The 12,974-nt window shown below is 41.0% G+C and overlaps 1 protein-coding gene and 2 long non-coding RNA genes across 12 annotated transcripts in view; 2 read left to right on the top strand and 1 right to left on the bottom strand.

The window, feature by feature from the left end:
* Positions 1 to 6,443, top strand: part of USP34 (ubiquitin specific peptidase 34) — a 147,118-nt gene extending 140,675 nt beyond the window's left edge. For 6 of the 10 annotated variants that reach the window (XM_051792973.1, XM_051792974.1, XM_051792965.1 and 3 more), the window contains 9 exons: positions 212 to 316; positions 443 to 567; positions 1,566 to 1,718; positions 2,610 to 2,733; positions 3,387 to 3,466; positions 3,937 to 4,077; positions 4,200 to 4,346; positions 4,724 to 4,883; positions 5,144 to 6,443. In XM_051792973.1, coding sequence (XP_051648933.1) covers positions 212 to 316; positions 443 to 567; positions 1,566 to 1,718; positions 2,610 to 2,733; positions 3,387 to 3,466; positions 3,937 to 4,077; positions 4,200 to 4,346; positions 4,724 to 4,883; positions 5,144 to 5,754 — 1,646 coding nt within the window. In that variant the 3' untranslated portion in view covers positions 5,755 to 6,443. The remainder of the gene's footprint in view (positions 1 to 211; positions 317 to 442; positions 568 to 1,565; positions 1,719 to 2,609; positions 2,734 to 3,386; positions 3,467 to 3,936; positions 4,078 to 4,199; positions 4,347 to 4,723; positions 4,884 to 5,143) is intronic. The other 4 variants (XM_051792972.1, XM_051792970.1, XM_051792967.1 and 1 more) reach the window with 3 other exon arrangements.
* A 2,243-nt stretch (positions 6,444 to 8,686) lies between these two features.
* LOC127473415 (uncharacterized) lies at positions 8,687 to 10,268 on the top strand. The gene is made up of 3 exons (XR_007905445.1): positions 8,687 to 8,747; positions 9,573 to 9,605; positions 10,212 to 10,268. It is a non-coding gene; the product is annotated as an uncharacterized LOC127473415 (long non-coding RNA).
* On the bottom strand, positions 8,743 to 11,897 carry LOC127473413 (uncharacterized). Its single transcript, XR_007905443.1, has 3 exons — positions 11,606 to 11,897; positions 10,261 to 10,544; positions 8,743 to 9,206 (listed from the first exon to the last, which is right to left on the bottom strand). It is a non-coding gene; the product is annotated as an uncharacterized LOC127473413 (long non-coding RNA).
* Positions 11,898 to 12,974: the final 1,077 nt, after the last annotated feature.

Raw genomic sequence — 12,974 nt, 5'->3', positions numbered from 1 at the left:
GTGATCTACCACTGAGCAGCTTTTCTCCCAGTGGCACACAGAGGTGAAGGGAACTGGGACTGATTTAGGGGTGTCACTCAGGTGTTACTCACAGTGGAGCTGAGTGAAAAGGGATATGGAAGAGAGTTTGCAAATGCATGAGCCTTAAGTTGAACTGTTTGCTGTTAAGAAATAACAATATGTAATAGCAAAAACAACTTTTTGTTTGTAGATGTCCTCAAGGAGCTTGTACTTTTAAGTCCTCATGATTTCCTACATACTCTGGTTCCATTTCTACAGCACAATCATTGTACATACCACCACAGTAATATCCCAAGTAGGTATTTCAGTGATTGTATTTTGAAGTTCTCTTACACTATTATTACTCTGTCGTGTTCCTTGCTGATGTCAAATATTGACCTTTTTAATGTTATCCCCTATTTTATCCGAACTTACACTACAGTGTCTCTTGGACCTTATTTTCCATGTCGTGAAAATTTGAAATTAATAGGGGGGAAAAGCAACATTCGTCCTCCACGTCCCGAACTCAACATGTGCCTCCTGCCAACCATGGTGGAAGCCAGCAAGGTATGTCAAGTGTGGCCCTAAAAAGAGCTGTTTCTCTCTTGTTTGCCCATTTTTATAAAAGTATGGCAAGAATCCAGTAGCTCAATGCATTTACCTTTTCTTTGTAAGCAAAGCATAATTCTTCTTCAAGATGTGTTGTCCTCATATACTCCATTCTAGTTGTGCACTCCAGAAGCACCATTTCCCTGCCCTTGCTGACACACAGCTCCATATTCCAGGCAGAATAAGGGTTTGGACCTAGTGTTAGGAAAAAAAACCCCAGGGCACACATTTGGGTGATTTTCCAATCTGCCTGTGGCATTTATAAAGAAAATTGAGGGATTGTCCAGAGGGGTTTCACAACATGTTGAGGTTTTATTGCCAGACAGCCAAAGAGATCCTGCAGGTTCCATCAGTCCATTGAGCTGGGACTGAGGTGTAATATCCTACTTGTCTGGGTAAAATCCAGTGCCTGCAATGTCATAGAGGGCTTTTAAGTCTTTCACTTCCCATTTTCCCTTCTGTGGGCTTCCTGATGGGATGCCAGTTTTGGTGGGGCTACTCCGTAGTGATTTGCCACGTCCCGTTGTTACAGCTGCACCAACGGTGGGATTCAGCTCACGGCACTTTGCCTATCTAAAAAGTCAACTTCCAGCTCATCCTGTGGCCATAAATAGCTAACCCCGGGAAGGAGGTGAATAATCCCCCTCCTTCCTGCCCTGAGTCTGGATGAGGTGACTCTGCCTCCCTCTCCACCGACCGCAGGGAACCCCGAGTGGATTTTAGATAGCTAAAGTCAGGTCAGGTGAATCCCACCCTGACAGGAATATGTATGGACAATCATTTGAAGCAGGAGAACTGGTTACTTGCTGTCCGGTAACCGTGGTTCTTCAAGATGCTTTGTCCACACAGATTCTGTGCTCCTCCCGCTGTGCTAATTCCAGGTGCTGTCCTAGGGGATTCTTATGGGTGAAGGAATGGAGTGGTGGTTGAAGCCGCCATACCCCTTGTGCCCTCAGGTACAGTGGTCGCAAGGACACACTGGGTGCAGGCACAGCCCCAGTGGACACAGCTTTTCAGAAAGAATCCAATCTCCTGCACATGGGGCCTATGTGCACGTAGATGGGAATCTGTGTGGGCAACACATTTCGAAGAAGCTCGGTTACTGTAGGGTAAGTAACCCTTCTTTTCTAAAGCTTTCAGAACGATGCTGTGTCTATTTGTGCACCATCAAATCGACCGTGTGAACCAAGTGCTTAAAAACCAAAAATCACAGAGAGCCAGAAATTATCTGTGGTGGGTTCTTCCCATCGTGTATGGCCACGATATGTCATAGTGTAAATGTCTGAACTTTAAAAGTTGTCATCCTACATGACACCGTACTTTAGACTTTATATCGAATTCCTATACATTAGGAAGCAGAGGATTTTTAAACCTCTGTAACCACATCCACAATCCCATTTCCCTGTGGTTTTGCATGCTTGGTTTTCATTCAACTGCTTTGTTTGCTTGAGTTTTCGAGGTTTCCTTTTGGCTCTCTGCTCTACAGAAGCTGATGCCATTTAAAGCGTGTATGTCCAAAATAAATTAAAATACTGGCATACATATATCATTGAGACATCCTGAAAAATTCTGCTTAAAAACCTTGTGAAGCTTAGTCTCAAGAAAATTCTGAATTCTGCAGATCATAACCGACAAATGATAATTTAAAAAACAGTCATGTGTTTATACTTAGGTATCTGTTTGTGATGTAAAATTACTGATTCTTTTCTTGTCCCATTCAAGACATGGTATTTGCAGAGCTTTGCACCTTCTCAATGTTGAGTGAGAGTCCTCCAATAAAAGGTTTTACTGCTGGGGAGTTTATGCCATCCCTCCTCCCATCACACGTGGTGTTGCCAAGGGCTGGGCAAGGAGGCACCTGGAGATTCCCACTGTTTTCCTGTAGCACACAACGAAGCATTTTAGGGCAGGAAGTGCAGTGACACGAAGGGAGATGTTTAGGAACTCTGGGAGCTGTCCTGTTGTTCTGTAGTTTAAATGAAGCTCCCTTAAATCTTCAGGGCAAAGATGATGTTTACGACCGGATGCTGCTGGACTATTTCTTCTCCTATCACCAGTTCATCCACCTCCTGTGTCGAGTTGCAATCAACTGTGAAAAGTTTACTGAAACTTTAGTTAAAATGAGTGAGTATCAGGGTGAAACAGCCCAAGGGTAACTTTTCCTGCGGTAACTTTGAGTGCTTCTCCACTGAGTTTTATATTCAGAGTTTTTAAGGAAAAGCAGAGCTTGCGAAACTCGCTGCATTTGGACATTATTTTGATCCACAAAACTGGTATCCATGTATGAGGTAGTGCAACCTTACCCATGTGAGTGGCACACTTTGGACCTGTCCAGAAAGGAGCTGAGGCAACCAGGGAGAATTCAGGGGTTTTGTGCATTTAGAGTTTAATACAGAACTGGTATGGGCAGTTTAAATGGCTTTGGATCAGATGCTGAGTCCTGAGCACCTCAGTGGCAATTATATGACAATATTTAAAGTTTTGTCTTCCCCCATGGACCTGAGGGTGAGTTACTCAGTGTGCACAGACCTCAGTGTCACACCAATAATCTTGTCCAAAGAGCGATCACAGAATGTTCTTTTACCCCCTGAATCACCCATTTGTGTGTTCATTAAATGGACCGTACGAACCTCACAGACTGAGGGTTTCTGATCATAAGAAATGCTTGGAATGTGATCCTAGGAAATGATACAGCACCTTGGCACTGCTTTTATCAGGAATTTCCCTGTCTCCCACAAAATTCTGCCACACTGATTTGCTTCCTCCTGCAATTCCAGGTGTCCTGGTTGCTTATGAAGGTTTGCCACTTCATCTCGCGCTGTTCCCCAAACTCTGGACTGAGCTGTGTCAGACTCAGGTAAGAGTCAGGTTGAGAACCAAAAGAATGGAAATACAGGCAAAACACAGGGATGAACCCAGGAATTGTAACTAACGGGTGTTTAATAAAACACCTCTGCTTATGTTGCTGCCACCTGATAGAACCTGAGAACTGAAGTGTAAAATCTGGGATATTGCATTTTCTCCCAGTGCACCCTGCAAACACTGAACAACTCCCCACAGCAGCACTGGTGGGATGGTGGGTGTGCAGACACCACCTCGTCCTGCCCTGTGAAATCCCAGCTACATAAATGTAGCACAAACACTGGGATGATGAAAGGAAAACTGGGAGATCTCTTTGGGAGGCACCGTCCCATCCCGTACGTACTGATGGGATAAACCAGCCTTCCAGGACAACGTGAAATAAGGATTTGTACAATTTGCTGACACCTGCTGGACCTGAGCTGTGTTTCAGTGGGCCTGACTTCCCATGTTCTTTCTCCCTGCCAGTCTGCCGTGTCCAAGAACTGTGTGAAGCTGCTCTGTGAAGATCCAGTTTTTGCAGAATACATAAAATGTATCCTGATGGATGAAAGGACCTTTCTCAACAACAACATTGTGTACACCTTTCTGACCCATTTTCTTCTCAAGGTACGTGGTCCTTTAGTGATAATTCCAAGGAATGCAGTCATTGATGCTGTTTCATTTTGGGATACTGTTTTCACAGTTCCAATTTTTTTCAGGTTTAAAAAAAAAGTACTTTCTTTTCACAGGTGCAAGGGCAGGTGTTTTCTGAAGCAAACTGTGCCAACTTAATCAATACTCTAATTACAAATCTAATAAATCAGTATCAAAGCCTAGAATCTGACTTCAGCAACCAGAGGGTTGAAATTTCCAAAGCAAGCTCTACTCTAAACGGGGTGAGTCTTTCCTAAGTTGTTAAAATACCAATTTATTTCCTACAGGAACTCTTCAGTGCCCTGTGCCAGGTCCTGGTTAAGGGTGGGCACTGTTTGCTCCACTCTGTGCCTGGTGAGGGCATGGCAACCTGGGAATGTCATATCCTGGGGAGCAAAGTGATGCAAAGTGCAACAGATTTAATGGTAGGAACGTCCTAACCCAGCCAGATTTTGTCTTAGGACAGATCTGCATTAAGGTCAGCAGACAGCAGTGAGTGGGACATTTCAGTAGTGTAAATATATCTGGAATTTGATCTTTTGGGCCTGACTGCACAGGATTAATCCAAAGCCAGTTTGAAATAAGGCTTGTTAAGTTTGTTACTGCTCTGTTTTTCCAGGACCTCCGAGCACTTGCCTTGCTGCTTTCAGTGCACACTCCCAAACAGCTCAACTCAGCCCTGATCCCAACTTTACAAGAGCTTTTAAACAAATGTAGAGCTTGTCAGCAACAGAGGAACTCATTACAAGAGCAAGAAGCCAAAGAAAGAAAAACTAAAGGTTTGCCTTCTTATAATGGTGTCGCTCTAATGGTTGTAAAATGAGCGTAAGACATTATTTTATCCCTGCAGGGTGGGCCATTCCTCGGTCCAGCACTGCACGGGAAATACTTTATTACGGAGCTAAAATTCATGAATTGCATGAATTTTCCCTCAGGAAATAAGTATTTGTTGAAGGTGGGAAAGGATGGGAATGTGCAAGCGGGCGGGAGCGGCAGGAAAAGCGCCTTTTCCCTGAGCCAGTTTTCCCGTTCCTTGCAGACGATGAAGGAGCGACTCCCGTGAAGCGGCGGCGGGTCAGCAGCGACGAGGAGCACACGGTGGACAGTTGCCTCAGCGACATCAAAGCTGAGCCCAGGGAGGCTCTGACCCCCACCAGCACTTCGGACAACGAGACACGGGACTCCTCCATCATCGATCCGGGCACGGAGCAGGACCCTCCGTCCCCCGAGAGCAGTTCTGTCAAGGAGTACAGAATGGAAGGCCCTTCTTCGTTTTCAGAAGACATACTGTTGGCCACGCGGGCGCAGCACGCGGAGGAGCAGCCGGGAAACGGGAAATTCGAGGAGTGCAAAGAGTTCAAAGACCTGCAGGCTCCCAAGGATTCCATGGGAGCCGAGGAGGACTCGGAGTTCCCTTCCACGTCGATCTCCGCGGTTTTATCCGACCTCGCAGACCTGCGGGGCTGCGACGGCCAAGCCTTACCGGCCCAGGACCCCGACACGAGTTTAGCAATCAGCTGTGGCCATTCCAGAGGACTTTTTAGTCACATGCAGCAGCAGGACATTTTAGACATCCTGTGCAGGACCATTGAGTCTACGATTCACGTGGTCACACGGATATCCGGGAAAGGAAACCAAGCTGCTTCTTGACATTAGATGGAGCATGTCTGCTTTTAAGTATTTTTTTTTTTTTTAAAATCCTTCTTCTCCCTCCCCCCTCCCCTCCAAAAATGCTGTTTGTATAAGTTTTGCTTATTTCTGTTTTGTGCTTCAGTTTGTCCAGTGCTCTCTGCTTGAATGGCAAGATAGATTTATATGCTTCATTCTTGGTCAGGCAGAACTCCAGATCCTTTTCTTTGTTTTTAATTTTATTTTATTTTGCATCCTACCGTACACTTTCTTAAAGGGCAATCAGATAATGGCTATGTTTTATGTAATTAAGAGTTCACTGTAGTGGCTTTCATTTAATATGGCTGTCTGGGAGACAGGGCCTCCTGGCCCTGTATGATGTAATTTAAACTTATGGCATTTTTACTGTGTATAATATGGTGTCCTCTGTGCCAGTTTTGTACCTTATAATCGAGGCAGATTGCCTCAGATCGCTGTGGTTCTTATTATCAAAATTAAGTTTACTTGTATACTAAACAACCACAAGAAATTTGATTCTGTAAAGAATCCTCTTTAGCTGTGGCCTGGCAGTATATATATGGTGCTTTATTTAACAGAATACCTGTGGAGGAAATAAAGCACACTTGATGTAAAATTAATTGTTTTATTTTTATTGACATGATCAATTGCTATTCTGTGCACTTCATTAAACTGATTGTGATGACTTTTCATTTGTTTATAATATGTTGCTTCAGTCTCTGGATTTGTCAGCAAAGAACCTCCTAAGTAAGTGCAAGAGCAGCAGAGAGATGAAGGGCAGGTGGGCAGGACTGCTGGAAATCTGGTGCTGGTCTGGTTTCTGTGCACAAATGTGGAGAGGCTGGTGCTCGGTGTTGGAGCATGAAGTGCTGTCAGAAGCCAGTGCAACTTGGCATCTCCTTTCCTTCATTTTAACCTGTGTGATGATGTCATTTTTCTCCTGCACCATTTGCAGACTTCCTTTCTTTTTCCCCTCTCCCTGGCTGTGCTCCCTCATTTTTGACAGCTGCTACAGCCCTGGAATGCTGGAATGACTTTTATCACCTCTCCCGTCCTGTTTCCTCCTGTTACTTCTGAGCAATATCCATTTCCTATGTGACCTTTTGGCCTGTCAGTGATACTGGTTTTAATATCCAATTAAACTGCATTTTCAGTTTCACTTTCCAGTTGCTTAGCTCATTTGTTTTTCTACTGCCTTCATAATACATCTATTTTGGTCTTTTTTCTTCTGAATTCTTTCATTCCATCTACCATTTACTACAGTTTAGTATCATTTGCTTCTCCTTGAGTCTATTATATGATATTCTTGCTCCCTTTAAATCTACTCTCATTGTTTTAACCTTGTGTAATTAATAATTTCTCTTTAAAGTTCACACTTTAAATTCCCTTTTAGCACTTTTACTCCTGCATTAACAGACACTGCTGATGCTGGTGAGTGTGAAGTTGGTCTCATTTATCAGACATGAAGTAATTATGGTTTTGCTCTCTTTAGGAATGATTTTATTACCTTTTCTGATCAGCTTCTCCCCAGGTTGTGATTCAGAGAAATCTTCAACAGTTTTTTTCTGGTCAGAACTTCTACAATCAAAATTCAGCTCTCAAGTCTCTGCCAAACCAAGTGAGTTGTGGTTGGTCAGGTTGTCTTTAGGAAGATATTTCCCAATGGCTCTAAAGATCTTTGAGATGCAGCAGCCCTTGTAATTTGGTGAGTAGTTTCAGTTAATTAATCACCCTTATTAACACTGTTGGTAAGTTGTCTGACCTCAGTTCCAGCTCTTGCCCTTTGTTGGCTTTATCTCCTCCCCCAGGATGAGGTCACACCATAATTGGTACTGGAGAGGGGGATCCTGTTTGTTGGGATGGTTTTTATCTCATTTTCAGTAGACTAACTATAAACAGCACTTAATAATTCTTTCATAAAGGATACACAAATATTACCCCATTAATCATGGCAAGATTACCAGAAATGTGATTATTTTTACTGCTCTTCTCTTACATTACCTTCTCATTTCCCCCTGGAGTATTCCTGCAATTTTATTGAGGTGGGTTTTTTTTTCCCCTGTATTTTTTAAACAGAAGTAAAACACAAATGTCTGCTCTTCCACATCCTGTTTCCAGCTGTTTATCCTCCGTGCCCCTCATTTTACGTGCTCTGTAAGCCATTATTTTTTCCACAGGATTCCCCTTTGACTTCACATCAGTTTTCTGGTTTGTATTTCATTGCCTTCAAGAATGTTCCCTTATCCCTGCCTTTGAAAACCCTTTAACCCTAAACCCTTTAATCATTAACTGGCTCCCTCAACCTCTTAAAGCTTTGATTTTCTTCCAGGCTTTATCCCACCTCTCATTTTATTATTATTTATTTCCTCCTGGAAGTTCCACCTCCCATTTAACCCCTCCAAAATTAAACTTTTTCTATTTAAAAGCATCTCCCTGCACAGTCAGCTCTGCTGTGGGACTCAAACTGTTGAAACCATCCTCTCTACTGATTTTTGGCCATAATATAACAAATCACATCATTCCCACTGAATTTTTTTTCCCCTTTGGCTTTCTCAGCTCACCAGTCATTTACCATTTTTTGCTTTTTGTTGCAGACTCTCTGAGAACTTTCAGCACCCATTTTAGAAGAAACTGCTTTGCTGGAAATCCTCCTGAAGGGCCCCTGGAACAGGTGAAAGGAACTTTTCCCTGGGATTTCTCTCACTCCAGGCTGTGTGCAGGCAATGGAACCTTCAGCTGGGGAAAAAGCCAAGCTCAGATATTTTTTTTTGCATGATTTTCACATGTTCTTATCATGTTCTATGTAACATGCCAAGAACATGCTAATATCATGCTAAGAACATGAGAATGTCATGCTAGGAACATGCTAATGTCATGCTAAGAACATGTGAACATCATGCAAAAAAATACCAGATTTGCTTTTTGTAAGCATGACAGTCACATGTTCTTAGCATGATTTAGGCATGTTGTAATTAACATGCCAAGAACATGCTAATGTCATGCTAAGAACATGAGAATGTCACTCTAAGAACATGCCAATGTCATGCTAAGAACTTGTGAACATCAGGCAAAAAAATCTTAAATTTGCTTTTTGTAAGCATGACAGTCACATGTTCTTAGCATGATTTAGGCATGTTGTAATTAACATGCCAACATCATGCAAAGAGCATGCTAAGAACATGAGAATGTCATGTTAAGAACATGCTACTGTCATGCTAAGAACGTGAACATCAGGCAAAAAACCATAGATTTGCTTTTTGTAAGCATGACAGTCACATGTTTTTACCATGATTTAAGCATGTTGTAAATAACATGCTAAGAACATGAGAATGTCATGCTAAGAACATGCTAATGTCACGCTAAGAACATGCTAATGTCACGCTAAGAACATACTAATGTCATGCTAAGAACATGAGAATGTCATGCTAAGAACATGTGAACATCAGGCAAAAAATCTTAAGATTTGACTTTTGTAAGCATGACAGTCACATGTTCTTAGCATGATTTAAGCATGTTGTAATTAACATGACAGGAACATGCTAACATCATGCTAAGAACATGCTAATGTCATGCTAAGAACATGTGAACATCATACAACCCCCTTAGATTCTTTTTTGTAAGCATGACTGTCACATGTTCTTAGCATGACGTTAGCATGTTCTGGATAACATGTGAAGAGCATGCTAATGTCATGCTAAGAACATGGTAGTGTCATGCTAAGAACATGTGAACATCATGCAACAAAATCAGATTCTATTTTGTAAGCATGACAGTCACATGTTCTTAGCATGATTTAAGCATGTTGTAATTAACATACCAAGAGCACGCTAATGTCATGCTAAGAACATGCTAATGTCATGCCAAGAACATGCTAACATCATGCTAAGAACACGAGAATGTCATGCTAAGAACATGTGACCGTCATGCAAAAATATTAGATACACTTTTTACGAGTATGACGTTCATGTGTTCTTAGCATGATGTTAGCATGTTCTGAATAACATGCCAAGAGCACGCTAATGTCATGCTAAGAGCACGCTAATGTCATGCTAAGAACATGTGAACGTCACGCAAAGAAAATCAGATTTGCTTTTTTGTAAGCATGACAGTCACATGTTCTTAGCATGATTTAAGCATGTTGTAAGTAACATGCCAAGAACATGCTAAAATCATGCTAAGAACATGCTAATGTCATGCTAAGAACATGTGAACATCATGCAAACCCCCTTAGATTCTCTTTTTTTGTAAGCATGACTGTCACATGTTCTTAGCATGTTCTGAATAACATGGGAAGAACATGCTAATGTCATGCTAATAACATGTGAACATCATGCAACAAAATCAGATTCTATTTTGTAAGCATGACAGTCACATGTTCTTAGCATGATTTAGGCATGTTGTAATTAACATGCCAAGAGCACGCTAATGTCATGCTAAGAACATGAGAATGTCACGCTAAGAACATGCTAATGTCATGCTAAGAACATGTGAACATCATGCAAAAAATACCAGATTTGCTTTTTGTAAGCATGACAGTCACATGTTCTTAGCATGTTGTAAATAACATGCCAAGAACATGCTAATGTCATGCTAAGAACATGCGAATGTCATGCTAAGAACATGTGAACGTCATGCTTAAAAAGGGAATATTAACATTTTTGGATGATGTTCACATGTTCTTAGCATGATGTTAGCATGTTCTTAGTATGACGTTAGCATGTTCTTGGCATGTTAATTACAACATGCTTAAATCATGCTAAGAACATGTGACTGTCATGCTTACAAAATAGAATCTAAGATTTTTTTTGCATGATGTTCACATGTTCTTTGCATGACATTAGCGTGCTCTTCCCATGTTATTCAGAACATGCTAAGAACATGTGAGCGTCACGAAAAAAATCTTAGATTCTATTTTTGTAAGCATGACAGTCACATGTTCTTAGCATGACATTAGCATGTTCTTAGCATGATGTAAGCATGTTCTTGGCATGTTAATTACAACATGCTTAAATCATGCTAAGAACATGTGACTGTCATGCTTACAAAATAGAATCTAAGCTTTTTTCATGATGTTCACATGTTCTTACCATGACATTCTCATGTTCTTAGCATGACATTAGCATGTTCTTAGCGTGACATTCTCATGTTCTTAGCATGACGTTAGCATGTTCTTGGCATGTTAATTACAACATGCCTAAATCATGCTAAGAACATGTGACTGTCATGCTTACAAAACAAATCTAAGATTTTTTTGCATTATGTTCACATGTTCTTAGCATGACACTACCATGTTCTTAGCATGACATTAGTATACTCTTCACATGTTATCCAGAACATGCTAACATCATGCTAAGAACATGTGAAAGTCATGCTTACAAAAAAGAATCTAAGGGGGGGTTGCATGATGTTCACATGTTCTTAGCATGACATTAGCATGTTCTTAGCATGATGTTAGCATGTTCTTGGCATGTTAAGTACAACATGCTTAAATCATGCTAAGAACATGTGACTGTCATGCTTACAAAAGTCAAATCTTAAGATTTTTTCCTGATGTTCACATGTTCTTACCATGACATTCGCATGTTCTTAGCATGACATTAGCATGCTCCTAGCATGACATTAGCATGTTCTTGGCATGTTATTTACAACATGCTAAGAACATGTGACTGTCATGCTTACAAAAAGCAAATCTGGTATTTTTTTGCATGATGTTCACATGTTCTTAGCATGACATTAGCATGTTCTTAGTGTGACATTCTCATGTTCTTAGCATGATATTAGCATGTTCTTGGCATGTTAATTACAACATGCTTAAATCATGCTAAGAACATGTGACTGTCATGCTTACAAAAACAAATTTAAGATTTTTTTGCATGATGTTCACATGTTCCTCCCATGACATTCTCATGTTCTTAGCATGACATTAGCATGTTCTTAGCGTGACATTCTCATGTTCTTAGCATGACGTTAGCATGTTCTTGGCATGTTAATTACAACATGCCTAAATCATGCTAAGAACATGTGACTGTCAAGCTTACAAAAGTCAAATCTTAAGTTTTTTCATGATGTTCACATGTTCTTAGCATGACACTAACATGTTATTAGCATGACATTAGCATGTTCTTCGCATGTTATCCAGAACATGCTAAGAACATGTGAAAGTCATGCTTACAAAAAAGAGAATCTAAGGGGGGGTTGCATGATGTTCACATGTTCTTAGCATGACATTAGCATGTTCTTAGCATGATGTTAGCATGTTCTTGGCATGTTAATTACAACATGCTTAAATCATGCTAAGAACATGACTGTCATGCTTACAAGAGTCAAATCTTAAGATTTTTTCATGATGTTCACATGTTCTTACCATGACATTCTCATGTTCTTAGCATGACATTGGCATGCTCCTAGCATGACATTAGCATGTTCTTGGCATGTTATTTACAACATGCTTAAATCATGGTAAAAACGTGACTGTCATGCTTACAAAAAGCGAATCTATGGTTTTTTGCATGATGTTCACATTCTTAGCATGACATTAGCGTGTTCTTAACGTGACATTCTCATGTTCTTAGCATGCTCTTTGCATGATGTTGGCATGTTATTTACAACATGCTTAAATCATGCTAAGAACATGTGACTGTCATGCTTACAAAAAGCAAATTTAAGATTTTTTTGCCTGATGTTCACATGTTCTTAGCATGACGTTAGCATGTTCTTGGCATGTTCTATAGAACATTATAAGAACACACTGAAATTGTGCAAAAAATCCTTTCCCAGGGAGGAAAGGAGGGTCACTGGGGCTGTTCCTCCTCACAGTCCTTGCCCTCCCAGCAGCAGCTGTGGCGTGTTCCCGGGATTTTGGCATGTGAAGAAAGCCGTGGAATGCTGGACACAGGTGAGTCTTGTCTTTTACTGCTGGTGATCAGCAACTGGCCATTGCAGTTAGTGGGAGGAGACAAGAAGTACCAGGGCTGTAGTTTCAGTGTTTAAAGAAACTTGGAATTGCATATAAGAACCTGCTCTGAATTACTGAATTGTCACCAAATCTCTTGGAGCATCTGCACTCTAACCTGTTGAAGGCTGATCTGTTTTAAACCTTGATTCTCTATTTTTTTTTTATTTCTATTTTGTCCCTAAATTATTTTTGTATTCAAAATGTCAGGCTTTTTTTTCCTGGAATATTCATGGAGAAAGGTAACTAAATTCTGAAGATTCAGGAAAAG

Source organism: Manacus candei, unplaced genomic scaffold (genome assembly GCF_025592945.1).
Source record: "Manacus candei isolate 608988 ecotype Guabito, Panama unplaced genomic scaffold, ASM2559294v1 h1tg000035l, whole genome shotgun sequence".
NCBI classification, from domain to species: Eukaryota; Metazoa; Chordata; class Aves; order Passeriformes; family Pipridae; genus Manacus; species Manacus candei.
This window is presented reverse-complemented; position numbering and strand designations above follow the sequence as displayed.